Consider the following 27,855-nt stretch of genomic DNA (forward strand, 5'->3'; position numbering starts at 1 on the left):
GTCGTTTTGGCCTTAAGTGACCCAGAGGATCCGCGCGTTTTGCCGAGATCCGACCCTACCAGAGTGTCGACCCGCTTCCTGACCCGTGCGTGTCTGCCCCCCTCCGAGCCGAGCCAAGCTTCCAAGCCGCTCCCCCGAGCCGTTTCTCTTCCTTGAGCCGAGCCGATAGCCGAGCCAATCCAGGTTTTTTTTTTCGAGAATTTTTTATTTATTTGTTTTATTTATTTATTTATTATTTATTAGATTAGATTTATTTAATATTTTTATCTTTATCTTATTTTTATTTTTGTTTTACTTTTCTTTATTTTTTTTCATCTTTATTTATTTTCACTTTTATTTTGTTCTATTTCCTTTAAATAAAAATCAAAAAAAATATTTTTGGGGAAAAGTTGAAAGTATCAATTTTCCTTAAAAACAAATTTTCAAAAAAGGATTTTTGAGGAAAAGTTGAAAGTATCAATTTTCCTTGGAAATCAAAGTTTCAAAAAAAAATATTTTTAAGGAAAAGTTGAAAGTATCAATTTTCCTTAGAAATAAATTTCCAAAAAAATATTTTTGGGGAAAAGTTGAAAGTATCAATTTTCCTTAAAAATAAATTTCCAAAAAAGGATTTTTGAGGAAAAGTTGAAAGTATCAATTTTCCTTAAAAATAAATTTCCAAAAAATATTTTTGGGGAAAAGTTGAAAGTATCAATTTTCCCTACACAAGAACAATCATTCTTTCCTTCCTTTCTATTTTGATTTGGATTTTGATTTTTCTTTAACTAATTCGACGACGGAGCCTCTGCAAGTAAAACAGTAGTTTTTCTTGCATACTCTTGAGGTGAGGGAATTTTCTCAATTTTCTGCTAAAAGTATTAGAGTCAATTGAGAAAAATTTCCAATAATTAATTACTTGGTAAAATTTTAAGGCTTTTGGATAACACAAATTTAAGCTGGTACCATCTTTTGATGGGCGTTGTGAGGGTGCTATAACCTTCCTCACACGTAATCGAACTCCCGAACCCTGTTCTGGTTAGTAGACCTGAACCTATTCTTTTAGGGGTCCTTAAACTTAGGCGTTCCCTAAAAGGACAGATTCTTTAGGTGGCCAATCGCACCTAGATAAAAAAAGATTGATGGCGACTCTTAAAGTCAATGTCTAGTGATAGATCCCTGGATCTAGACATTATGACAGCTTGGCGACTCCACTGGGGACTTTGAGAGTCAGGCCAGCAAATAATTTGTGTTATCCAAAAGCCTAATAAAATTGAACCTTGTTGTATATATGTGTTATTATTCATTCATGTTTATTTACCTTGTTAATTATGTCATTCATATGCATGTGCATAACACGAGCTCTACACCCGAGCTCCGTCCCTCTAGGAGGGAGTAAAGTACCTATTGCTTTCGTGAGGTCTAATGCCTCCGCAGTGGCTAGCGAAATACTCCCACTCAAATTGAACCTTTTCCGCTTGTAGCCTGTAATGGGTGAGGAATAAGGTGCCTTACTAGTCTGTGATGGACAATGATGTAAGGAACAATTTGAGGACCTTTAGACTTTGACTTTAAAATCGCATATAGTGAACCTTAAAAGTCCCTAAGCCTAGGATAGAGCCCTTTCTACCCAATGATAAATATACCCTGAAATTAAGACACAAAAAAGGTGTTTATCTAATCATTTTTGATTGTTTAACTTTGTGCATCATTTTCATTATTACATGTAATATTATGCATCAGCATCACTTTCATTTCATCCATGGGACTAACTATGCTGTTTGTCTGATTGTATGCATCTGCATTATTTTCATATTTTAACACAATCATTTGCATCCATGTCATATTAGATTTCATTCAGGAAAATGTACATTTCATTCGTGCATCAAAGTATCATACATAAAGCATAGCATAACATTTCTAATCATGAGTATGGTACTCAAGGTTCCAGGATAGCTCCATCTAGCGAAAACCCTGCTCATCCATACAACACAAGATCCAGAGCAAGGCAAATGGAGGAGAAAAGTTCCCATAGATTTGAAAAACTAGAAAAAGCACAAGAGAAGATTGAAAGTGAGCTAAGCAAGATTCTGGAGGCTCTTAATAACATGAATAAAGGAAAAGGAGTTGAAGGAAGTACAAGCCAGCAAATTCCCCCATTACAAGAAGTGGCTGACCCTCTGTACCCTCTAAGTTTTGGCCCACTTCAAGCCCAGTCTGCTCAAGAGGTCTCGTCACAACACTTCGCATATCCAACATATCCTGGAATGCCATCAGCTTTCAACCTGGGACAGTATAATAGCTATATAAATCCTGTCTTCACTGAAAAGGCAGCAAAACCAATTCCTAATCTAGATGATTTAAAAGAGAAGGAGAAAGAAAAGATAAGTGCAGAAGTTCAGGAAAGCTCTAAGATTAGCATGCTAGAGCAAAGGCTAAGGGCTGTGGAAGGATTTAGCTTTTATGGGTCAGTTGATGGTGCTGGGCTCTGCCTAGTTCCTGATGTGGTTATCCCCCATAAGTTCAAAGTATCGAAATTTGAAAAATATGACGGTACAAAGTGCCCCAAAACCCACATCACCATGTATTGCCGGAAGATGACAGCTTATGCGCATGATGAAAAACTATTGATGCACATTTTTCAGGACAGTCTTACTGGCTCTGCGGCCAGATGGTATGTTCAGCTAGATAGAACTCGCATTCGCTCTTGGAGCGATATGGCACATTACTTCATCTATCAATATTGACACATTATCGATTTGGCTCCTAATCGTTTGTTTTTACAGAATCTGGAGAAAAAGGCAAATGAGTCTTTTAAAAAGTATGCCCAGAGATGGAGAGATATAGCTTCACAAGTACAACCTTCACTGACGGAGAAAAAAACTACAGTATTATTTGTCAGCACTTTGAAGCCTCCCTATTATGAAAAGATGGTAGGGAATGCAATAAAGAATTTCGCTGACATGGTAATCTCTGGAGAAATTATTGAAAGTGCCATAAAAAATGGCAAGTTGAAAAGAGGAGAAACCAAGAAGGCATCAGAAAAGAAAGAAATTGAAGCTCAAGCTGTGAGCTTTGATAGACAATAATTCAGGGGTTATCAACCCTATCCATCCCAAGGTTACTTTCCATACTATCCTGCTGTGAATAATGCCTCATCCTACCCATACCAGCTAGCTCTACAACCACCTTATTCATCCACATACCGATCAATTTTTAGCCCTCAAGATCTTACATATAGCCTTAACATTCAAGCTCCTGTAAGAACTCAAATTCGCCCTATTAACCCAGCAAGTGGTTCACGAGAACAACGGACTACTCGAGAAAAACCTATATTTGATCCAATCCCTATGACTTATACAGAGTTATATCGAGAACTCTATAATAGCCATTTGATTGTCCCTTGCCATGTGGAATCGCTTAAACCACCCTATCCAAAGTGGTATGATCCTACAGCCCGCTGCGACTACCATTATGGAATTACTGGCCATTCTACTGAAAATTGCACTGCTTTAAAGCATAAGGTGCAACGGTTGATCAATAACGGAATGGTAAGTTTTGATCAGGGAAAAGCAACAACACCTAATGTTAGTATACTGAGTGAAAGTCAAGAACAGAAAGGATCCGGAGAGTCACAATGAATCGAGGGGCAGGATGTCAATAGAGGTTCTTCACCTGATCATATAGGGGGATAATTTTTAAGAATGGTGATAAGGTTGGTTGAAGGTTTTTTTGTCATTTTAAGATTTCTTTTCAAGTAATGTTAGATTTCTTTTTTGCAATATGACTTCACTTGTTATCATCTTAATAAAGGCAAGTTAATACATTTCATTACATTTTTCTCTTTCACTTGACCATTACTCCATGCTCTGTTATCTTTCATAACTTTATACTCTCATTCTCAAATTTTGGATGATGAATATTTAGACAATGATAACAGTAATTCTGGGATTTAATTTTGAGAACTCATCCACATTAATATGAGAAGATGATTTGAGCAAAAAGTAAGCTGTTACTGGAGGTGAAAGAGATATGTCTTGAAGATATGTAATCTTTTATACAGGATCATGAGCTTTGTTCAATAGATGATGTTCAAGAAAAGTATTCACAATTGAGATGAAAAGTGGCCATTTTTCTTTTACCATTCGAAAAACCATTTATTGCTACCCCTTTGAGCCTATTATGATTTCTTTTTCAGAGGAACCCCAATCAAGGATCACCTTCTACACTGGGGGGTAATTTTTGAAAAAAAATCACAAAAGATCTCAAAAAAAAAAAGAAAAAAATAAATGCCACACATGACTTGGGGCAAAGTAATGAGAATCCTTTGTGTAAGGAAAGAAAAAAGTAGTGAAATGATGTGGGGGTAAAATGCTAAGCTGCATCAAATGATCCTTCGGTCTTGAACCTTTTTAATACATGTTTTGAGCCTATTATATCCATTTTTTATGACCCTTCACCTTGGCCTACGTTACAACCTTGAAAAGTCCATTTGGATCAAGTGTGAATACTTAACTTGAATGGTCATATGATGAAGCAATGGAATCATGCTACATTGCTCTAAAGTTTGATGTATAGAAGATATCAACAATGAATGAAAAATGAGCAAAAAGAAAAGAAGATGATGAAAAAAAAAGAAAAAAAATAAAAAAATGAGAAAATGAAAAAAAAAGATTCAAATTGAAAGGTTGATTTTGATAGAAAAAGATCCAGGTCAAATGCCTCACATGAATGGAAGATCAAAGACATCTGAAGATCCCTCAAAGACTGGGGCAAAGTTCACTAAGCTCAAGATGACTTCAGCAGTAAATGGAATGAGTTTTTGAAAAAGAATCCTAGATTAATGTTGAGAATTGTTTGAATATTCATCATTGGGACATACCATCCATCCCAATGACATGTATCCAATTTATCTCCTTTTTCATTTGCTTTGTACCAAAACAGATCTTCATTGATTATCTTTACCATAATTCACCTTGTGTTCTCTTATTGTTTCACCCCTAGAATAAATTGAGAAAATGTTTGATTGCATTGTATTTGTCAAGAATTGAAATGATAATGAATGAATGAATATGTGCTTAAAAGAGTCTTACATTCATTTGAAAAGAAATCTAAAATGATGAAGAAATGGTAGAAACCTAAAAGAGATGATTTGAAAAGATATATGATGTGATCAAATGAAGAATATAATGGGGTAAATCTTGAAAAGTGATGAATTGATCGATATGATCTGCAAGTTATGATTGAATGATGAAGACAATTAGTGGACAGAGTTTGTTTTGGAATGGTTAATGCTGAGATACCTATGAGTAATGACCCAATGATGGTGGATGAAACTTGTTTTGAAATTTGTTAGTGCTGAGAAATTCATTGAATGATGGTCAAGTGATGATCGATTGATGAAGCTTATTCCAAAGTATTGAGAAACTGAACAAGGAAGAAGGTGAGTGGAGAAGACAATTAAGAGCTACACTGGTTTGATCTTAGAAGAGCAGTGTAATTGAATCTCTGAAGAATCAAAAGGCTTGATGCCCAAGAAAAGCTTGAGAAACTTGAGTACCATACATTGAACATGAATTAATTGGCCAACATTTGCATAGCATGCATTGACATTCATATACATTACATAGCATACACTACTTTCACGAAAATATAGTGTATAAATTCAAGAAGCAGGGGTGTTCCAACATCCCACATAGAGAAGACAGATATGAAGATATTTTCAAAATTGAGAAAGAAAAAGCTTGTCAGGTAAGTCCCTAATCCTTGAAATAGGATGTCTTCTGGTATCAGGGTTGATTTATAAGACCTTTGGGCATAATCTCCTGAAATTCCTTCAAACACAACTTTCAACTCCTTTGGACATGATTGTCAAGGAGCCTTTTAATTTTCAAAGTTTCGTTACCTCTATTTAGAGGAGCAATTTACTTTCCAAAAGTCGTGGTGCCTCTGTTTAGATGAGCAATTTACTTTTCAAAGTCGTGGTGCCTCTGTTTAGAGGAGCAATTTACATTTCCAAAGTCGTGGTGCCTCTGTTTAGAGGAGCAATTTACTTTTCAAAAGTTGTGGAGCCTCTGATTAGAGGAGCAATTTATTTTTCAAAGTCGTTGAGCCTCTGTTTAGAGGAGCTTTGGTAAAAACAAAAAAATAAAAAAACAAAAAAAAAACAAAAAAATCAAAAAAATCAAAAAATCAAAAAAATGAAAATGTTGAGTTGAGTCTCGATTGGGTGTCTACGTCTTTGCGCAATTTTTGTTTTACAGAAAATGTGCAAAGAGGGGCAGCTGTTGACACCCAATTTGGTCCAGGCCCGGATCAATTGGGCCTGGCCCAAATGGGTAAGCCCAATGCAATTTTTACTTTGTATTTTTTTTTCTCTTTTCTTTTCTTTTCTTTTGTATTTTATTATTTATTTATTATTATTATGTATTAATATATGTATATCTTTATTTATTTATTTATTTATTTTTTTGTTATTATTTATATGTATTTTATTTATATAGTTATATATTTATTATTATATTATTATTATTATTATTTTTGTAATATATTTTTGGGTTTATCTTATTTTATTTTTTATTATTTTTTTAAATTATCTGTTAATTTTATCTGATTTTTTTCCCGATTATCTTATTATTATTATTATTTTTTGTTTTCTTTTTTTGATGGCTGTGATTGAAAGTTGAAGAATCCCATTGTGAATGGGAATTCAATCAGAAGAGTCCAGATTGGATTCAAAGATTGAATTTTCGTCCAAGGAGGAATTGGGATTGATCAGGAACTCTTGATCAATCCCTATAAAAGGGACCTCCTAGAACAGATGCAAGACACACAAAAAACAGTGAGCAAAGCTACTGATTTGAGAGAAAAAGAGGCGTATAGGAAGCTAAGAAAAGGTTTATGAGTGTTCTGAGAGCTAGCAGAAATTTTTTGAAGATTTTTGGCAATTTTTTTCTGGGAATTTCTGGAAAATTCCAGATTCCAGTTGAATTTTCCGGCGAAGTTTGAATTTTTCGACGAAAATTTCAGCCAACCTTGAAGTTCCGACGACCTGCCCAGTTTTCGACGAAGAATCCCAGAAACCGGTGATCTTCCGGCCAACTTCCGACGTAATTTTCCAGATTTCGATGACATTTTCCAGAATCTGGCAAACATTCAACCGGAGTTCTTTAGCTTTTAGAGAGAAGGGAGAGAAAAAGGGAAGAAGAGAGAGAGAAGGGAGGAGCTTTTTGTCGAAAAATAGAGGGAAGGACCTTATATACCCTCCCAAAATGACGTCGTTTTGGCCTTAAGTGACCGAGAGGATCCGTGCATTTTGTCGAGATCTGACCCGACCCGAGCGTCGACCCACTTCCTGACCCGTGCGTGTCTGCCCCCTCCGAGTCGAGTCGAGCTTCCAAGCCGCTCCCCGAGCCGTTTCTCTTCCTTGAGCCGAGCCGATAGCCGAGCTAATCCAGGTTTTTTTTTTTTGGGAATTTTTTATTTATTTGTTTTATTTATTTATTTATTAGATTAGATTTATTTAATATTTTTATCTTTATCTTATTTTTATTTTTGTTTTACTTTTCTTTATTTTTTTTCATCTTTATTTATTTTCACTTTTATTTTGTTATATTTCCTTTAAATAAAAATCAAAAAAAATATTTTTGGGGAAAAGTTGAAAGTATCAATTTTCCTTAAAAACAAATTTTCAAAAAAGGATTTTTGAGGAAAAGTTGAAAGTATCAATTTTCCTTGGAAATCAAAGTTTCAAAAAAAAATATTTTTGAGGAAAAGTTGAAAGTATCAATTTTCCTTAGAAATAAATTTCCAAAAAAATATTTTTGGGGAAAAGTTGAAAAATATCAATTTTCCTTGGAAATCAAAGTTTCAAAAAAAAATATTTTGGGGAAAAGTTGAAAGTATCAATTTTCCTTAAAAATAAATTTCCAAAAAAGGATTTTTGAGGAAAAGTTGAAAGTATCAATTTTCCTTAAAAATAAATTTTCAAAAAAGGGATTTTTGAGGAAAAGTTGAAAGTATCAATTTTCCTTGGAAACCAAAGTTTCAAAAAAAAATATTTTTGAGGAAAAGTTGAAAGTATCAATTTTCCTTAAAAATAAATTTTCAAAAAATATTTTTGGGGAAAAGTTGAAAGTATCAATTTTCCCTACACAAGAACAATCATTCTTTCCTTCCTTTCTTTTTTGATTTTGATTTTGATTTTTCTTTAACTAATCCGACGACGAAGCCTCTGCAAGTGAAACAGTAGTTTTTCTTGCATACTCTTGAGGTGAGGGAATTTTCTCAATTTTCTGCTAAAAGTATTAGAGTCAATTGAGAAAATTTTCCAATAATTAATTACTTGGTAAAATTTTAAGGCTTTTGGATAACACAAATTTAAGCTGGTACCATCCTTTGATGGGCGTTGTGAGGGTGCTATAACCTTCCTCACACGTAATCGAACTCCCGAACCCTGTTCTGGTTAGTAGACTTGAACCTATTCTTTTAGGGGTCCTTAAACTTAGGCGTTCCCTAAAAGGACAGATTCTTTAGGTGGCCAATCGCACCTAGATAAAAAAAGATTGGTGGCGACTCCTAAAGTCAAGGTCTAGCGATAAATCCCTGGATCTAGACGTTATGACAACTGGACTCATTGAATGTATCATATTAGCTTCATACAAAGCATTAAATAGCTTACTAAGAGGAGTTTTGATTTTTTCCACTTTTTTCTTCACATGATGCTCCCAATCTTCACTTAAAGCATTAACATTGTGATTAGGCAATGCATTGCCACTAACATTAGGTGTTGCTATCCTTCCTATATCAAAATTCATCATCTCATCTTTGATCAATCTTTGTACCTTATTCTTTAAGGGCAGTGCAATTCTCCATGGAATGACTAGCGATTCTGTAATGGTAGTCACAATGAGCTGTAGCATCATACCACTTACGCTAGGGTGACTTGAGTGGCTCTAGACAGTTGGGGACAATTAAGTGGTTGTTGTAAAGCTCTCGATATAACTCCGCATAAGTCATGGGGATTAGGTCAAACACAGATTTTTCTCGAGTAATTCGTAAGTCTTGTAAACCACACGTTGAGCTAGTAGGACAAATTTAGGATCTTGTAAGAGGTTGAGTCCTAAGACTATACATAGGAGTTTGGGGTTTGAAAGTTGATTGATATGTTGGTTGGTAAAATGGTTGTAGGGTTGGCTGGTATGGGTAAGGTAAGGTATTGTTCATAGTAAGATAATAGGTGGAGTAAGTTTGTGGTGAATAAGGTTGGTAACCCTTAAACTGTTGTTTTTCAAAAACTCATAGCTTGAGCTTTAGTCTTTTTTTCTTTGACATTTTTTAGAAGGAGCTTCTCCTCCTTCCTTCTTGCAATTCTTAATGGCATTCTCAATAAGTTTGCCTGAAATCACTATGTCAACGACATTTTTAATGGCATTCCCTATCATCTTTTTATAATAAGGAGATTTTAAAGTATTAACAAACAATAATATGGTCTCTTTCTAAATTAGAGGAGGCTGAACTTGAATAGCTATATCCCTTCACCTTTGGGCATAATCCTTGAATGATTCAATTGCATTTTTTTCCATATTCTGCAAAGAAAGGTGATTAAGAGCTAGGCCTATAATATGCTGATACTAACTGATGAAATCACAGGCCATATCATTCTAGGAATAAATGTAGGTCCTATCTAATTGGACATACAAATAAAGCTAGTAAGGATGTCTTAGAATGCATGCATTAACAACTTTTCATTATGAGCATAAGCTGTCATTTTTTTACAGTGTATGATAATGTGAGTTATTGGACACTTTGTACCATCATATTTTTCAAACTCTGATACCTTGAACTTTATAGGAATAATGACATATGGGACTAAACAGAGCCCAATAGCATCCACTGAATCATAAAGACCAATTCCCTTACTAATCATAATCTTATTTCAAGCATACTAATTTTCTTGTCAGCTATCGAGTCCTTTAGTAATTCACCCGCTATTATTTTTAGTTTTTCTTTTTCTTTTCAATCATCTAGATCGGGGACCTGGATGGCATTCTAGGGTATGTATACCCTACAGGGTATGTATACCCTACAGGGTATGTGAACTGTTATGGTAGTGCATCCTGTGTGGATGAGGCTTGACGCAGAGCAAAACCAGGAGGGTATAGAGGGCCAGTCACCTCTTATGATCAATGGTCTTGCTGGCTAGTTTTTTTTTTATATAATTTTCTCCTTATTCAACTTATTCAAAGCTTCTGGAATCTTATTCAACTCCCCTTCAAACTTCTCTTGAGCTCTCTCTATCTTTTCAAGATGATTGAAATTTTCTTGTTCCATTTGTCTGGCTCAAACTCTTATATTGTATTGGTAAGTTGACTATGTGGGTTTTTTTTTTTTTATTGAGCTATCCATGAACCTTGAGTACCACAATTACATTATTATCAAAAATGATATGCTTTGTATTTAATGCATGAATGGAATGTACTAATAATATTTGCCACATAATCATTATTGATAAAAGACATCTTAATACTTGAAGTAGTAAAGCTATGTCTCCATAATTGTTCTCAAGTACCTCTTACCTTGTTCTACTCATGCATCCCTAAAAAATTACTTAGATCAGCCAAGTCATTTTGTTAGTGATCCTGATGAACTCTCTCAAACAATAATGAAATAAAACCCTTAGGCAAGCAACGAACTACTATAGACTTTGATTGCATTTGGCTTTTCATGAATGTAGGTATGAGATTTGATTTATCAATGACTGATATGTGGCAAATATTCTTTATATAAGAATAATGCAAGTGCACAATATTAAACATGGTAATGAAAATAATGCATAGAATTAAATGATATGATAATGCAAGCATTATACTAATTGAAATGATGCAAATGCACAAACTCAAACAAATAAAATGTTTAGATCACAAATTATTCTTTTTTATGTTATAACTTTGGAGTATATCTATTAATTGGTAGGAATGGCTCTATCTTAAGGCTAGATTCTTGGTGTAGATTATATGTATGGTTAAGTGACTTTGACCATTAAAGGTTTCCAAGTTGTTCCTTACATCATTGTCCATACAGACTAGTAAAGCAATCCAATCTTCACTCATCACAAGCTACCAACAAAAATGATTCAATTTGAGTGGGACTATTTCATTAGCCATTATAAAAATTATCATCTCATGAGAGTGTAGATACTTTACTCCCTCTTAAAATGGATACAGCCTAGGTATAGAGCTCATATAATGTAAATGCATGTGATAGTATGTGTCAAAGAACATAGAGGTTTCAAACCCCCATAAATAAAAAATAGAAAAGAAAAACCATTAGTAAACAGATAACATAATCATTACAATTTAAAACCATTTGCTCAAAGGATAGGATAAATTTAAATTGTTATGGCCTAGCTCTCTATTTGGTCCCCATTGGAGTTACAACTGTCATAACATATAGATTTGAAAATCTATAGCTAGACACAACCTAAAGAGTCATCACCAATCTTTTTTGTTTAAGTGTGATTAGCTACCTAAGGAATCTATCTTTTAAGGAGCTCTTAAGTTTGACTAAAGGTCCTAAAAGAATAGGTTTCGGTCTATTAATCAGAATAGGGTTTGGGAGTTTAGTTATATATGGGGAAGGTTATAGCACTCCAACATGCCTATCCAAAAAATAATACCATTTTATTTTAAATTATCCTAAAGTCTTGATTCTAATGATCTTAAATTTTATATTAAAAATAATTTTTAAGATTTCTCCATCAATCTGGTAGAATTCTTAAAAAAAAATACTTTCGCATCTCAAGAGTATTCAAGAATCCCATTTATTTTCTTGAAGAGGCTCCATCATCGAAAAGCTTAATCATTTTTTTATTGAAAATATATCTAATTCTTCAACCCTTTAGGCCAAAATTAAAAATATCTTCTCACCTATAAATTTCTTAAATAATCATCCATTTGCGATTACTAAGAATTTCATCCTTGGAATTCATTTTTAATAATTTTTTATTATTTCCAAAATTTTCAGTATTTGGATCTATTTAGAAAATTTTCTACAAGTTTTGTTTTTAACTTTTCCACCATTTAAGTCTGTTTAAAAAAAAAATTTGTTACCTTTTTTATCTCTGGAAAGAAAATAATATGACAATTATTTTTTTAAGTTTCATTTAAATTCTTCACCATTTGGGACAAATTTAAAGAAATTTCTCACCTAGAGATTTCTTAGGAAATTTATCATTTGAAATTTTTAAAATTTTCATCATCGAATAATTGTCAAATATTTTCAATCAAATTTTTTTATTTGGAAAAAAACACAATTAGTTTTATTAAAATTTCATCTAAATTATTTGATCATTTGGGACAAATTTAGAAAAATTTCTCACAGAGAGATTTCTTAAGAAATTTACCATTTGAAATTTTTAAGAATCTCATCATTGGATAATTAGTATTTAATTTCAAAAATTTTAAAATTTTTTATTTTATTAATTTCTTAAAATTAAAAATAAATATTAATTATGAATATTTCAACTTTATCTAAATTCTCCTCTATTTGAGCCAAATTTTAAAAAAATTTCTCACAGGAATTTTATAAAAATTAATCTTTTGCAATTTCATCACTGGATAATTATTATTTATTCTCAACAAAAATTTATTTTATTTTATATTTATTTTATATTTTTTCTTAAAATTTAATCATACAAAATACTAAAAAAGGGATAAAGAAAATAACATAAAAGCTAAAGTAAATAAGTAAATAAACAAATAATAAACAAATACCGAAAAAAACTTAACTCAACTGCAATGAAGACTCAACTATTGACACAGATGACAACTCCAAAGGGACGGCTCGACATGGCTTCGGGTTCTATCTACTAAAAATAGGTCACAAGCACGGCACTACAACTCAAATTGGGTATTCAGGGCAACATATGGATCTTGGACATTTTTAAATCTTTAAAATGGTGTTATTTTAATAGGTTATAAAAGGGCCAATTTTTCATTTTTCTCATATCCCCTATTCTCCCTCTCACTATTCTTCTATTTTTCTCTCCCTCTCTCTCTAGAAATAATGAATGCCAATTGAAGTTTCGTTGGATTTTGAAAATCTCATTGGAATCTGGAAGTCTCACCAAAAGTCTTGTCGAAACTTGGATTTAATTGTCGAGTTCCACAAATCTCATTGAAAACTGGGTTTTCTGTCAGAAAGTTGCCAGAATCTTCAAAGATCGTTGGAAAATTCCATCAAAAACTAAAATTTCCAAAAGCAACAAAAACTTTCCAAAAAAAAATTTCCTCAAAAATTTTTGTAGACACCTCATTTTGTCCGTGGTCCTTTGTCAATTAAAACCGGTCCAAGCTCGATTGTAAAATTTTTTTTTTCAACTTTATTTTAAATTTTTATTTCATATTTATCATTTTTTTAATTTTTATCTTACGGCCTACTTATTATTTTTTTTTTTTCTATCTTCATTATCTGATTATTTAAAAAAAGAAAGAAAGATTGAGATTAGGCTTGATGATGATCAGAAAGCATAATTAGATGCTAATATTTAGCATTGGATGACTAATTGGAATGGAACTGAAACTCTATCAGCATGGTTTGAAAAGGAGGGGAGGAAAGATAGAAGAAGAATCCGGATAGAAGAGGGGGAAGAAAAAAGAAAAACAAATTTGAGGGAGAGATATAGAGAAAAACATACGGTAACCAGAAAGGAGAGATTACAAACAGGCATGGGAATCATCGAGTGAAAGTGTAATGACCCAGTCTGGAACAGAGGCTGAAGTAGAAACACTTAGATTTCGTATTGATGTCTTTCGTCGAGGTACAGAGGAAGATCCTGCAGATCACCCAAAAGCTGAAGTTCTTCATGATATGTTGCTTGAATACACAAATGATTTCAGAAATTCTAGCTAGGAGCATGTAGGTAATTTTGATTGCCCAAAGAAGAGACGGATCCTGAATACTTTTCTAGATACATCCCTCTTAGTTGAATAAAAACTTCTTTACAGCTGAAAGCAGTCCTGTCTTGAGTTGTTTTTTCCCTTCTATGACCATAAGTGATGACATTGAAAGAGTGGTTTTCAATTCTCTCATTCGGTGCAAATTTGGATCAATGGAGGCTGCAGCAAAGGTGCGCACTCTTGAAATAACATTCAAGGAGTTTAGCTTCAAAGGCGTTGATTTGGATGCTCTCCTTGATATGTCCACCGATGAGCTGGTTAAGCTGTTCCCTGCTCGTGCCTACAGAAGGTTCCAGAGGGGTCTCAAGCGAAAGCCCATGGCTTTGATTAAGAAACTCCACAAGGCGAAAAGGGAGGCCCCACCTGGCAAAAACATTTGTTTTGAAGTCATTGAGTGTACGGGATTTCATGTGAATGAGGCAAAGAAAAGGGTGTATCGTGCTAGGTTTTCTTCTGTGACCAAGAAAAACATCTTGAAGGCTGTAGACAATCTAGTGGAGCCGAACAGATATGAGGCACTGCAACTCCAAACAGTAAAATATCTAAAATCTTCAGATCTGGAAGCACGTTTTCCTTTCCTAACCATGCGGAGGTCGGGGCTGCATAGGCAGCATGGGAGGCAAAGAGGAGAAGGAGAACTAAAGGGAATTTACGCCAAGCTCACGATTAGTGTTGTGGTACTTTTGATCTGCACACTCTCACTTTTATTTTCGGCTATAATTGGTGGAAATCGTAGATCTCTCCTGCCTTCTGAGATCAATGCAGAAGAACTTTGGGAAAGTGCCAAGTCTGGTGGCTGGAGGCCATCATCTGCTCCAACCACAAATGGTGGGCTTTCCATGCCTATTTACTGGCAAGGTTACTATGGTTCGACAAATGGTCTTCCTCCACAGTAGCAACCTTTACTCCGACCCCCACTTGGTTTGTCAATGCCACCTTCCATACAGTAATCTATGCAATATCTAGCCATGAATGTGTCATTACCTACTGCAGCTTCTAACTTGCCAGCTTCTCAGTTTTCTAAAAACAGTCAGTTGCTGCCACCCTTTGGTACAGGCGCCATGAATTTATACTCTTCTTTTCTTCCATCACATTCTTCTACAGTAGTTTCAGACTCATCAACTAGTTTGAATCCAGATAAGGCTTCTTCTTTAACTCTTTCTACTGTAGCTCCAACTAGTAACTTGCTATTGGTATCCCCATCAAGTACTACTTTAGATAAAAGTGCTGTCATGTTGTCTTTTTCTGACAAGCCTAAGACAGTCCCTGATCCCACAATGCCATTCAAAGGCATGCCTGATTCTGCTTCCTCCACCATAGGGACAACAAGTTCAATTTTGAATGATGGAATGCTTCCTTCTTTAGTAACCGCAAGCCAGCTTTACAACCTGGATTGATCACAGCATCTTTTTCTATGTCTTCACAAACAGCTTAGAAGGACGTGGAGGCTGTTCATGTGTCCTCTGCAGAATTGACGTTAGCACCAGACATCTCTACATTTATTCGAGCAAAGGTAGCTGTCTATCCTATATTTGTGATGATAGATAGCAAAACTAGCTCCAAGACAGGCTCACCCAAGCCCGAGCTGTTCATTAATCAAAACCAAAGCCTTGAGTTTGAACCCATTCAAGAAACAATCTAGGCCTGATTTAGAAAGTTGACCTAAATTGATTTTGATCCGGGATTAAGTTCAATTTTTGGTAAGATGTTTTCTTTCCCGTCTTGATTTTTTTGGTTGTAGCATGTCCTTTATTCACTCATTTTATTTTATGTTTTCGTGATTTAAAAACATTGGTTAATAATAAAAATAATAATTTCAAAAAAAATATTTTTGAGGAAAAGTTGAAAGTATCAATTTTCCATGAAAATAAGCTTTCCAAAAAATATTTTTGGGGAAAAGTTAAAAGTATCAATTTTTCTTAAAAATAAATTTTCAAAAAGTTTCTTTTGAGGAAAAGTTGAAAGTATCAATTTTCCTTGAAATTAAAATTTCCAAAAGAAATATTTTTTGGGAAAAGTTGAAAGTGTCAATTTTCCTCGAAATTAAAGTTTTCTAAACAATATTTTGGGGAGAAGTTGAAAGTATCAATTTTCCCTGTACAAAAGCGATCATTTTTATTTTTTATTTCTTTGGATTTTTTTTGTTAAATAATCCGACGATGGAGCCTCTGCAAGTGAAATAGTAATTTTCTTGCATACTCTTGAGGTGAGAAAATTTTCTCAATTTTTTGCTAAAAGTATTAGAGTCAATTGAGAATAATTTTCAATAGTTAATCACTTGGTAAATTTATTTAGGCGACTCCACTAAATAAATTTGTGTTATCTGAAAGCCCAATAAAATTGAACCTTTTTGTATAGATTTTTTATTCATTCATGTTTATTTACTTTATTAATTATGTCATTCATATGCATATGCATAACATGAGCTTTATACCCAAGCTCCGTCCCTCTAGGAGGGAGTAAAGTACCTATTGCTTTCGTGAGGTTTAATGCCTCCACAGTGGCTAGCGAAATACTCCCATTCAAATTGAACCTTTTTCGCTTGTAGCTTGTAATGGGTGAGGATTAGGGTGCCTTACTAGTCTGTGATGGACAATGATGTAAGGAACAATTTGGAAACCCTTAGACTTTAACCTTGAGCCACATATAGTGAACCTTAGAAGTGCCTAACCCTAAGATAGAGCCATTTTTACCCAATAATAGATATAGCCTGAAACTAGGACACAAAAAGGGTGTTTATCTAATCATTTTGATTGTCTGACTTTGTGCATCATTTTCATTATCATATGTAACATTATGCATCAGCATTACTTTCATTTTATCTATGAAACTAACTATGTTGTTTTTCTGATTTTATGCATCCGCATTATTTTCATGATCATGTTTTAATACAATCATTCGCATCCATTTCATATTAGATTTCATCCATAAAAATGTACATTTCATTCGTGTATCAACGCATCATACATAAAGCATAGCATTTCTAATCATAATTGTGGTGTTAAAGGTTCAAGGATAGCTCCACCAAACAACCCCACTCACCAATACAATACAAGAGCCAGAGCCAGACAAATGGAGCAGGAAAACTCTCACAGATTTGAAAAGCTAGAAAAAGCACAAAAAAAAATTGAGAATGAGTTAAGTAAAATTTTGGATGCTCTTAACAAATTAAATAAAGGGAAAGGAGTAGAAGAGAACACAAGCCAACAAGGTCCTGCATCGTAAGAAGTGACTGACCCCCTATATCCCCCAGGTTTTGGCCCACCTCAAGCCCAGTCTGCTAAAGAAGTTCCACCGCAATACTTCACATATCCAACATATCCTGGAATACCGTCAGCTGCCAACCTAGGGCATTATAATATCTATGTAAATCCTGTCTTTACTGAGAAGGTAGTAAAACCAATTCTTGATCTAAATGACTTGAAAGAGAAGGAGAAAGAAAAGATAAGAGTGGAAACTCAGGAAAGCTCCAAGATTAGTATGCTAGAACAAAGGCTACGGGCTGTGGAAGGATTTGGTTTCTATGGTTCAGTTGATGCTGCTAGGCTTTGCTTAGTCCCTGATGTGGTCATGCCTCATAAGTTCAAAGTATCAGAATTTGAAAAGTATGATGGTACAAAGTGCCCCAAAACCTACATCACCATGTATTGTCAAAAAATGACAGCTCATGCTCATGATGAAAAACTCTTGATGCATGTCTTTCAGGATAGCCTTACAAGCTCAGCGGCCAGGTGGTATGTTCAATTGGACAAAACCCGTATTCGTTCTTGGAGCGATATGGCTCATGACTTCATCAGTTAATATCGATATATTATCGATTTGGCCCCTGATCATTTATCTTTACAGAACCTGGAGAAAAAGGCAAATGAGTCTTTAAAGAGTATGCCCAAAGGTGAAGGGATATTGCTTCTCAAGTACAGCCTCCTCTGATTGAGAAAAAAATTACGGTGTTATTTGTCAGCACTTTGAAATCTCTCTATTATGAAAAGATGATAAGAAATGCAACAAAGAATTTTGCCGACATGGTGATATCTGGAGAAATTATTGAAAGTGCTATAAAAAATGGCAAGTTGAAATGAGGAGAAACCAAGAAGGCATCAGAAAAGAAAGAAACTGAAGCTCAAGCTGTGAGCTTTGATAGACAACAATTCAAGGGTTATCAACCATATCCACCCCAAGGTTACTCTCCATACTATCTTGCTATGAATAATGCCTCATCCTACCTATACCAGCTAGTTCCACAACTACCTTATTCATCCACACACCGATCAATTTTTAGCCCTCAAGATCTTACATATAGCCTTAACGTTCAAGCTCCTGCAAGAACCCAAATTTTCCCTACTAACCCAACAAGTAATTCACGAGAACAACGGATTACTCGAGAAAAATCTATATTTGATCCAATCCCCATGAGTTATATCGAGAACTCTATAATAGCCATTTGATTGCCCCCAGCCATGTGGAGCCACTTAAGCCACCCTATCCTAAGTGGTATGATCCTATAGCCCACTGCGACTACCACTATGAAATTACTGGCCATTCTACTGAAAATTGTACTGCTTTAAAGCTTAAGGTGCAACGGTTGATCAATGATGGAATGGTAAGTTTTGATCATGGAAAAGCAACAACACCTGATGTTAGTGGTCTGAGTGACAATCAAGAACACATTGGTCAGAAAGGGTCCGGAAAGTCACAATGACTTGAGGGGCAAGATGTCAATAGAGATTCTTTACCTGATCACATAGGGGATAATTTTGAAGAATAGAGATAAGGCTGGTTGAAGGTTTTTTTGTCATTTTAAGATTTTTTTTCGAGTAATGTTAGATTTCTTTTTGCAATATGACTTCACTTGTTATCATTTTAACAAAGGCAAGTTAATGCATTTCATTACATTTTCTCTTTCACTCAACCATTACTCCATGCTCAATTACCTTTAATAAATTTACATTCCCATTCTCAAATTTCAGATGATGAATATTTAGACAATGATAACAATAATTTTGGAATTTAATTTTGAGAACTCATCCACATTAATATGAGGAGATGATTTGAGCAAAAAAGTAAGCTGTTACCAGAGGTGAAATAAATATGTCTTAAAGATGTGCAATCTTTTATACATGTTCATGAGCTTTGTTCAATATATGATGTTCAAGAAAAATATTCACAATTGAAATGAAAAATGGCCATCTTTCTTTTACCATTCGAAAAACCATTCATTGCTACACTTTTGAGCCTATTATGATTTTTTTTTCTTAAGAACCCTAACCAAGGATCACCCTCTACACTTAAGGGTAATTTTTGAAAACAATATCACAAAAGGTCTCAAAGGTGGAAAGAGAAAGAAAAGCAAAAGAAAAAATAAATGTCACACATGATTTGGGGTAAAATAATGAAAATCCTTTGTGTGAGGAAAGAAAAAGTAGTGAAATGATGTGAGGGCAAAATGTCAAGTTGCATCAAATGATCCTTTGGTCTTGAACCTTTTTAATACATGTTTTGAGCCTATTATATCCATTTCTTTTATGACCCCTCACCTTGACCTACATTACAACATTGAAAAGTCCATTTGGATCAAGTGTGAATGCTTAAATTGAATGATCATATATTGGGTAAAGACATGCTCATGATGAAACAATGGAATCATGCTACATTGCTCTAAAGTTTGATGTGTGGAAGATATCAACAATGGATGAAAAATGAGAAAAAAAAAAGAAGATGAAGGAAAAAAAAAAGAAAAAATAGAAAAGAAAGAAAGAAAAAAAAAAGAAGAAAAAATGAAAAAAAGAGGTTTAAATTGAAAACCTGAAAGAGTGATTTTGGTAGAAAAAGATCCAAGTCAAATGGTTCACATGGATGGAAGATCAAAGACATCTAAAGATCCCTCACAGACTGGGGCAAAGTTCACCAAGCTCAAGATGACTTTAATAGTAAATGGAATGAGCTTTTGAAAAAGAATCCTAGATTAATGTTGAGAATTGTCTGAATATTCATCATTTGGACATACCATTCATTCCAATGACATGTATCCAATTTATTTCCTTTCCCATTTGTTTTGTACCAAAATAGATCTTCATTGATTATCTTTACCATAATTCACCTTGTGTTCTCTTATTGTTACACCTCTAGAATAAATTGAGAAAATGCTTGATTGCATTGTATTTGTCAAGAATTGAAATGATAATGAATGAATGAATATGTGCTTAAAAGAGTCTTGCATTCATTTGAAAAGAAATCTAAGATGAATGTGGTAACAAAATGAAGAAATGGTAAAAACCTAAAAGAGATGATTTGAAAGGACATATGATATAACCAAATGAAGAATATGATGATGGATTGGACAATAAAATGAAGATGAGGCAAATCTGGAAAAGTGGTATTATCAAGTGATGAATATGGGGATGTATTGGTTGATATAACCTATGAGTTATGGTTAAGTGATGAAAATGATATGGAGCAATAGACGAAACTGATGCTGAGAAACTTATGAATGATGACCAAGTGATGAGTACAAGGATAAATTGGTCGACATGACTTGCAACTTATGATTGAATGATGAAAATAATCAGTGGACAAAGTTTATTTTGGAATGGTTAGAGTTGAGAAACTATGAGTGTGACCTAGTTTAGAATGGTTAATGCTGAGACGCCTATGAGAAATGACCTAGTGATGGTAGATGAAACTTGTTTTGAAATTTGTTAGTGCTGAGAAGTCCATGAATGGTGGTCAAGTGATGATCGATTGATGAAACTTATTCCAAAGTATTGAGAAATTGAACAAGGAAGACATGCGAAATGGTGGAGTTTTGAGAGCCATATTATCACAATTATTTAAAATTTTATGACATAGACGTCTGTATTACATGTATCATGGGGGCATCATTGCTTGAATAGTACATGCATATAATTCGATGAATTAAACTTTGTTTGGACATGCATGAGAATATAGGTTACCGCATTTGCATCATTAAGAAGGCATTTGCATATTTGGTCATAACATTCATTCATACAAATTTTTGAGTCACTTGAAAAAAAAAATTGTGAATGTTTTGATGAGAATTTTTAAGAACTCAAATGAGAATCTTTGAGGAGTGAAACCCTAAAGTTCATCAAATGTGAATCTTCGAACTAGAATGAAAAGTTTTAAACTTTTGGATGTGAATCTCCAAAATACAAAGCTTCAACTTTTTGGATATGAATCTTTAAATTTTTTTTAAATGAGAACCTTTGAACTTAGATGTGAAACTCTAAGTTTTATTGTTGAGCCTTTGAACTCAAATGAGAAGCTTTGAATTTTTGGATGTGAATCCCAATTTTGCCAAATACAAACCTTTAAAAAGCCTTGAACTTTTGGATGTGAGCCTCCAAAATTCAAATGAGGATCTTTGATGCGAGTCTTGCAAGTTGCAAATGCAAATCTTGAGATCTTGCAAATTTGAACGAAACTGAAATTTTGAGAATCAAATTTCAGTAAATTCTTACGAAGTTGGAAGGTTCTTGCGAATCTGAACCTATGAATGTTGAACTCAAATTGTGAATCTTTGACTTCCCATTACAAAATTTCTTCAATCACGATATATAACTCTGGACATGATTGTGAAGGAGCAATTTACTTTTCAAAGTCGTGGTGCCTTTGTTTAGAGGAGCAATTTACTTTCCAAAAGTTGAGGTGCCTCTGTTTAGAGGAGCAATCTACTTTTCAAAGTTGAGGTGCCTCTATTTAGAGGAGCAATTTTCTTTCCAAAAGTTAAGCCTCTGATTAAAGGAGCCATTTACTTTTCAAAGTTGTTGAGCCTCTGATTAGAGGAGCCATTTATTTTTCAAAGTCGTTGAGCCTTTGATTAGAGGAGCAATTTATTTTTCAAAAGTTGTTGTGCCTCTGCTTAGAAGAGTTTTGATCAAGATTTAAAAAAAAAACAAAAAAATTACCTCTATTTAGAGGAGCTTTATTTATTTTTCAAAAGTCGTTGAGCTTCTGCTTAGAGGAGCTTTGATCAAAATTTTAAAAAAACAAAAAACAAAAAATAAAAAAACAAAAAAAAATTGCCTCTGTTTATAGGAGCTTTGTTTATATTTCTCAAAGTCGTTAAGCCTCAAAATTTAAAAAAACAAAAAAATTACCTCATTTAGAGGAGCTTTGATCAAAATTTAAAAAAACAAAAAAAAAACAAAAAAATTACCTCGTTTAGAGGAGCTTTGTTTATGTTTCTCAAAATCGTTGAGCCTTTGCTTAGAGGAGCTTTGATCAAAATTTTAAAAAAAATACCTCTGATTAGAGGAGCAATTTATTTTTCTAAAGTCGTTGAGCCTCTAATTAGAGGAGCCATTTATTTTTCAAAGTCGTTGAGACTCTGATTAGAGGAGCCATTTATTTTTCAAAAGTCGTTGAGCCTCTGCTTAGAGGAGCTTTGATCAAATTTAAAAAGAAAAAAAATAAAAAAATAAAAAAATTACCTCTGTTTAGAGGAGCTTTGTTTATGTTTCTTAAAGTCGTTGAGCCTCTGCTTTAAGGAACTTTGATCAAAATTTAAAAAATAAAAAACAAAAAAAAAATTCAGTTGAGTCTTGAATGGGTGTCTACATCTTTGCACAATTTTTGTTTTACAGAAAATGTGCAAAGAGGGGCAGCTGTAAACACCATATTTTGTCTGGGGTCATTTGTTAATTAAAATCGGTCCAAACTCGATTGTAAAATTTTTTTTTTCATTTTTATTTCAGATTTTTATTTCATATTTATCATTTTTTAATTTTTATCTTATGGTCTACTTATTGTTTTTTTTTTCTATCTTCATTATCTGATTATTTAAAAAAAAAAAGAAAGATTGAGATTAGGCTTGATGATGATCAGAAAGCATAATTAGATGCTAATCTTTAGCATTGGATGACTAATTGGAATGGAACTGAAACTCTATCAGCATGGTTTGAAAAGGAGGAGGGGAGGAAAGATAGAAAAAGAATCCGGATAGGAGAGGGGGAAGAAAAAAGAAAAACAGATTTGAGGGAGAGATATAGAGAAAACATACGGCAACCAGAAAGGAGAGATTACAGAAAGGCATGGGAATCATTGAGTGAAAGTGTAATGACCCAGTCTGAAACAGAGGCTGAAGTAGAAACACTTAGATTTCTTGTTGATGTCTTCCGTCGAGGTACAGAGGAAGATCCTGCAGATCGCCCAAAAGCTAAAGTTCTTTATGATATGTTGCTTGAATACACAAATGATTTCAGGAATTCTAGCTAGGAGCATGAAGGTAATTTTGATTGTCCAGAAAAGAGACGGATCCTGAATACTTTTGTAGATACATCCCTCTTAGTCGAATAAAAACTTCTTTTACAACTGAAAGCGGTCCTGTCTTGAGTTGTTCTTTCCCTTCTATGACCATAAGTGATGACATTGAAAGAGTGGTTTTCAGTTCTCTCATTCGGTGCAAATTTGGATCAATGGAGGCTGCAGCAAAGGTGGGCACTCTTGAAATAACATTCAAGGAGTTTAGCTTCAAAGGCATTGATTTGGATGCTCTCCTTGATATGTCCACCGATGAGCTGATCAAGCTGTTCCCTGCTCGTGCCCGCAGAAGGTTCCAGAGGGGTTTCAAGCAAAAGCCCATGGCTTTGATTAAGAAACTCCACAAGGCGAAAAGGGAGGCCCCACCTGGCCAAAACATTTGTTTTGAAGTCATTGAGTGTACGGGATTTCATGTGAATGAGGCAAAGAAAAGGGTTTATCTTGCTAGGTTTTCTTCTGTGACCAAGAAAAACATCTTGAAGGCTGTAGACAATCTAGTGGAGCCGAACAGACATGAGGCACTGTAACTCCAAACAGTAAAATATCTAAAATCTTCGGATCTGGAAGCACGTTTTCCTTTCCTAACCATACGGAGGTCAGGGCTGCATAGGCAGCATGGGAGGCAAGGAAGAGAAGGAGAACTAAAGGGAATTTACGCCAAGCTCGCGATTGGTGTTGTGGTACTTTTGATCTGCACACTCTCGCTTTTGTTTTCGGCTACAATTGGTGGAAATCGTAGATCTCTCCAGCCTTCTGAGATCAATGCAGAAGAACTTTAGGAAAGTGCCAAGTCTGGTGGCTGGAGGCCATCATCTGCTCTAACCACAAATGATGGGCTTTCCATGCCTATTTACTGGCAAGGTTACTATGGGTCGACAAATGGTCTTCCTCCACAGCAGCAACCTTTACTCTGACCCCCACTTGGTTTGTCAATGCCACCTTCCATACAGCAATCTATGCAATATCTGGCCATGAATATGTCATTACCTACTGTAGCTTCTAACTTGCTAGCTTCTCAGTTTTTTGAAAATAGTCAGTTGCTGCCACCCTTTGGTACAAGCACCACGAATTTATACTCTTCTTTTCTTCCATCATATTCTTCTACAGTAGTTTCGGACTCATCAACTAGTTTGAATCCAAATAGGGCTTCTTCTTTAACTTTTTCTACTGCAGCTCCAACTAGTAACTTGCCATTGGTATCCCCATCAAGTACTGCTTTAGATAAAAGTGCTGTCATGTTGTCTTTTCTGACAAGCCTAAGATAGTCCCTGATCCCACAATGCCATTTAAAGGCATGCCTGATTCTGCTTCCTCCACCATAGGGACAATAAGTTCAATTTTGAATGATGGAATGCTTCCTTCTTTAGTAACCCCAGGCCAGCTTTTACAACCTAGATTGGTCATAGCATCTTTTTCTGTCTTCACAAACAACTCAAAAGGACGTGGAGGCTGTTCATGTGTCCTCTTCAAAATTGACATTAACACCAGACATCTCTGCATTTATTCGAGCAAAGGTAGCTGTCTATCCTATATTTGTGATGACAGATAGCAAAACTAACTCCAAGATAGGCTCACCCAAGCCCGAGCTGTTCATTAATCAAACCCAAAGCCTTGAGTTTGAACCCATTCAAGAAACAATCGAAGCCTGATTCAGAAAGTTGGCCTAAATTGGTTTTGATCCGGGATTAAGTTCAATTTTTGGTAAGATGTTTTCATTCCCGTCTTGATTTTTTTGGTTGTAGCATGTCATTTATTCACTCATTTTATTTTATGTTTTCGTGATTTAAAAACATTGGTTAATAATAAAAATAATAATTTCAAAAAAAATATTTTCGAGGAAAAGTTGAAAGTATCAATTTTCCTTAAAAATAAATTTTCAAAAAGTTTCTTTGAGGAAAAGTTGAAATTATCAATTTTTCTCGAAATTAAAATTTTTAAAATAATATTTTTGGGGAAAAGTTGAAAGTATCAATTTTTCTTAAAAATAAATTTTTTAAAAAAAAAGTTTTGAGGAAAAGTTGAAAGTATCAATTTTCCTTGTACAAAAGCGATCATTTTTTTTTTATTTCTTTGGATTTTTTTTTGTTAAATAATCCGACGATGGAGCCTCTGCAAGTGAAACAGTAGTTTTCTTGCATACTCTTGAGGTGAGGGAATTTTCTCAATTTTCTGCTAAAAGTATTAGAGTCAATTGAGAATAATTTCCAATAGTTAATCACTTGGTAAATTTTTAAAGCTTATTGGATAACACAAAAGTAAGCTGGTACCATCTTTTGATGGGCGTTGTGAGGGTGCTATAACCTTTCTCACACATAACCGAACTCCCGAACCCTGTTCTGGTTAGTAGATCCAAACCTATTCTTTTAGGGACCCTAAACTTAGGTGTACCCTGAAAAGATAGATTCCTTAGGTGGCCAATCGCACCTAGATAAAAAAGATTGGTGGCGACTCCTTTAAGTTAATGTCTAGTGATAGATCCTCGGATCTAGACGTTATGACAATTTTGTACTCTCTAATTACTTTTGTGTGTGTGTGTTTTTTTTCCTCTCTAGTAATCTATGTACTTTTGCTGCTTGGTGTGGGTCTATATTTATACAGTTCTGATCAAGAGAACCCTATATCAAACAAAATTACAATTTTCCTTTAATTTTCCCTTCAACCTTTAAGTTCAATCCAAACTTTTCAATCCAGACAAACAATTTCACACAAATTCAACCACCTTATATTCTTTTTCATTTTCATTTTTCGTTTTTATTTTTATTAACAATTACATCCCAGATAGATTAAAGTGTCTAGAATTATACACTTACACATATGGTAGAGAATGGACAAGTTCTTACAGAGCATCAGCTAAATATCCAATATCATCTAAAACAACATGATAATGGGTAGGCCTTGTGGTTCCCTTAACAACAAATACAAATTATACAAAGAAACCAACATGACAATAAAAGATGAAGGGCTACCAAGGAAAGGTTTAGAGCACATTGAAAGTCAATAACAACAATTCTTTGTAATGAATTGTCAAATACATTTAGTGCAAACGTCTCAATATATAATCATCCAATCAAATAAATAAAGAAAAAAGATTCTAAACCATAATTGAATGCGACCAGCATATCAACAAGTTAGAGCCTCGAATCATATTTCAAGGAGAAAAAAAACTAAAAAGTTCAAACAGACAGGCCTAAAACTTATAAATTTTATTATTTTAACTATAAACTAAATTAACATGTCCGAAACTATGTATCATTTTAATTGTACATGAGAGAACATGTAAAAGCAATTTTTGTTCACTATTGAACCCTAATTGAATAGAAATATAAGCAATTAAAGTCATATAAAGTGTTAAAATTTTATTAATTGACCATATGAGCTATTATTGCTATACTAAACAAAATTATCTAAATGATATTATGAGATAATTATTGGTCTGCTTTAACAAATAGTCCATCAATGGCATAAAAGCTCTTGCAAAAATTTATCATACATACTACAAGATAACACATTTATAGAAAAATATTATTGGTTTTAATAACAAAATTTTACCTTTGATCTTGGCCTTCTTAGTGCATTCCATTGGTTTTGTGGAGAATTTATCTGATCGAGGCACTTCTACATACAAAACTTATTCTACTTTCAAAGTAGTTGAAATGGAAAATAAAGCAAGTTAGTATGATGAAAATGAATAAAAAATCATATTCATTATAGAATATGCATTTACCTAAATCCACTTTCATAACATACATTCACAAATAGATTATGAAAAAGAAGAATAAAATAGAACAATTTAATTTACTTATATTAAGTTTTATCAATACAATAAAGCAAGTTAGTATGATGAAAATGAATAAAAAATCATATTCATTACAGAATATACATTCACCTAAATCCACTTTCATAACATACAATCATGGATAGATTATGAAAAAGAATAATAAAATAGAACAATTTAATTTACTTATATTAAGTTTGATCAATACAATAAAATCACAATATTTCAATAATTAGTAATATATAAATTATTTCAAAACAAATATAAATCTTAATAATATATAAATTACTTTAAAATGAGATGGCTATTAGTAATATATAAATTATAACCTCAAATTAACATAAATAATTTTAATTTCTATAATTATTATTAAAATTTAGAACATATTAAATATAAAACATCCATACAAATATATATATTAATACACATCAAATCCAAATTAACCAACCCTAAATCTTACATATCTAAAAGTTATTAAATATATAACAAAACCCAACAAATGTCAACAAAACTTTCACAAATAAAAAGTAAATAACTTAACAAGTAAAAAAACTTCTCCACCAATACAAAAAATAATTCCAAACAAAAATTAACAATACTCAACAAAAAATCCAATAAAAATATATCACCAACAAATTTTAACAAATATGTAACCAAAACCTAAACAAATTTCAGCAAACATAAAACTAATAAAAACTCAACAAATTGGTAACCAAAGCCCAAATAAATTTCAACAAATAATTAACTAACAAAAACTCACTAAAATCCAAACAAATTTCAACAAATTTATAACAAAAAATTAAACTCTAAACTCTACAAATAAAGTCAACAAAAAACAAACATAAAATAAAGTCATTAAAAAAGAAT

General features: G+C 33.5%; 1 protein-coding gene across 1 annotated transcript; it reads left to right on the forward strand.

Annotated features, from left to right (window-relative positions):
• The first annotated feature begins 22,559 nt into the window (after nt 1-22,559).
• LOC149513538 (small ribosomal subunit protein uS19v-like) lies at nt 22,560-23,991 on the forward strand. The gene has a single exon (XM_089748204.1). It carries the CDS (start codon nt 23,303-23,305, stop codon nt 23,738-23,740), a length of 438 nt encoding a protein of 145 aa, XP_089604330.1. The 5' UTR covers nt 22,560-23,302; the 3' UTR covers nt 23,741-23,991.
• The last annotated feature ends 3,864 nt before the right edge of the window (nt 23,992-27,855 follow it).

This window comes from Durio zibethinus, chromosome 19, assembly GCF_047325235.1.
Source record: "Durio zibethinus cultivar Kanyao isolate XHJ-2024 chromosome 19, ASM4732523v1, whole genome shotgun sequence".
Lineage (NCBI taxonomy): Eukaryota > Viridiplantae > Streptophyta > Magnoliopsida > Malvales > Malvaceae > Durio > Durio zibethinus.

What these genes read in the sequence shown, in the direction of transcription:
- LOC149513538 (XM_089748204.1), top strand. Translation starts at nt 23,303, where the DNA reads ATGACCATAAGTGATGACATTGAAAGAGTGGTTTTCAGTTCTCTCATT.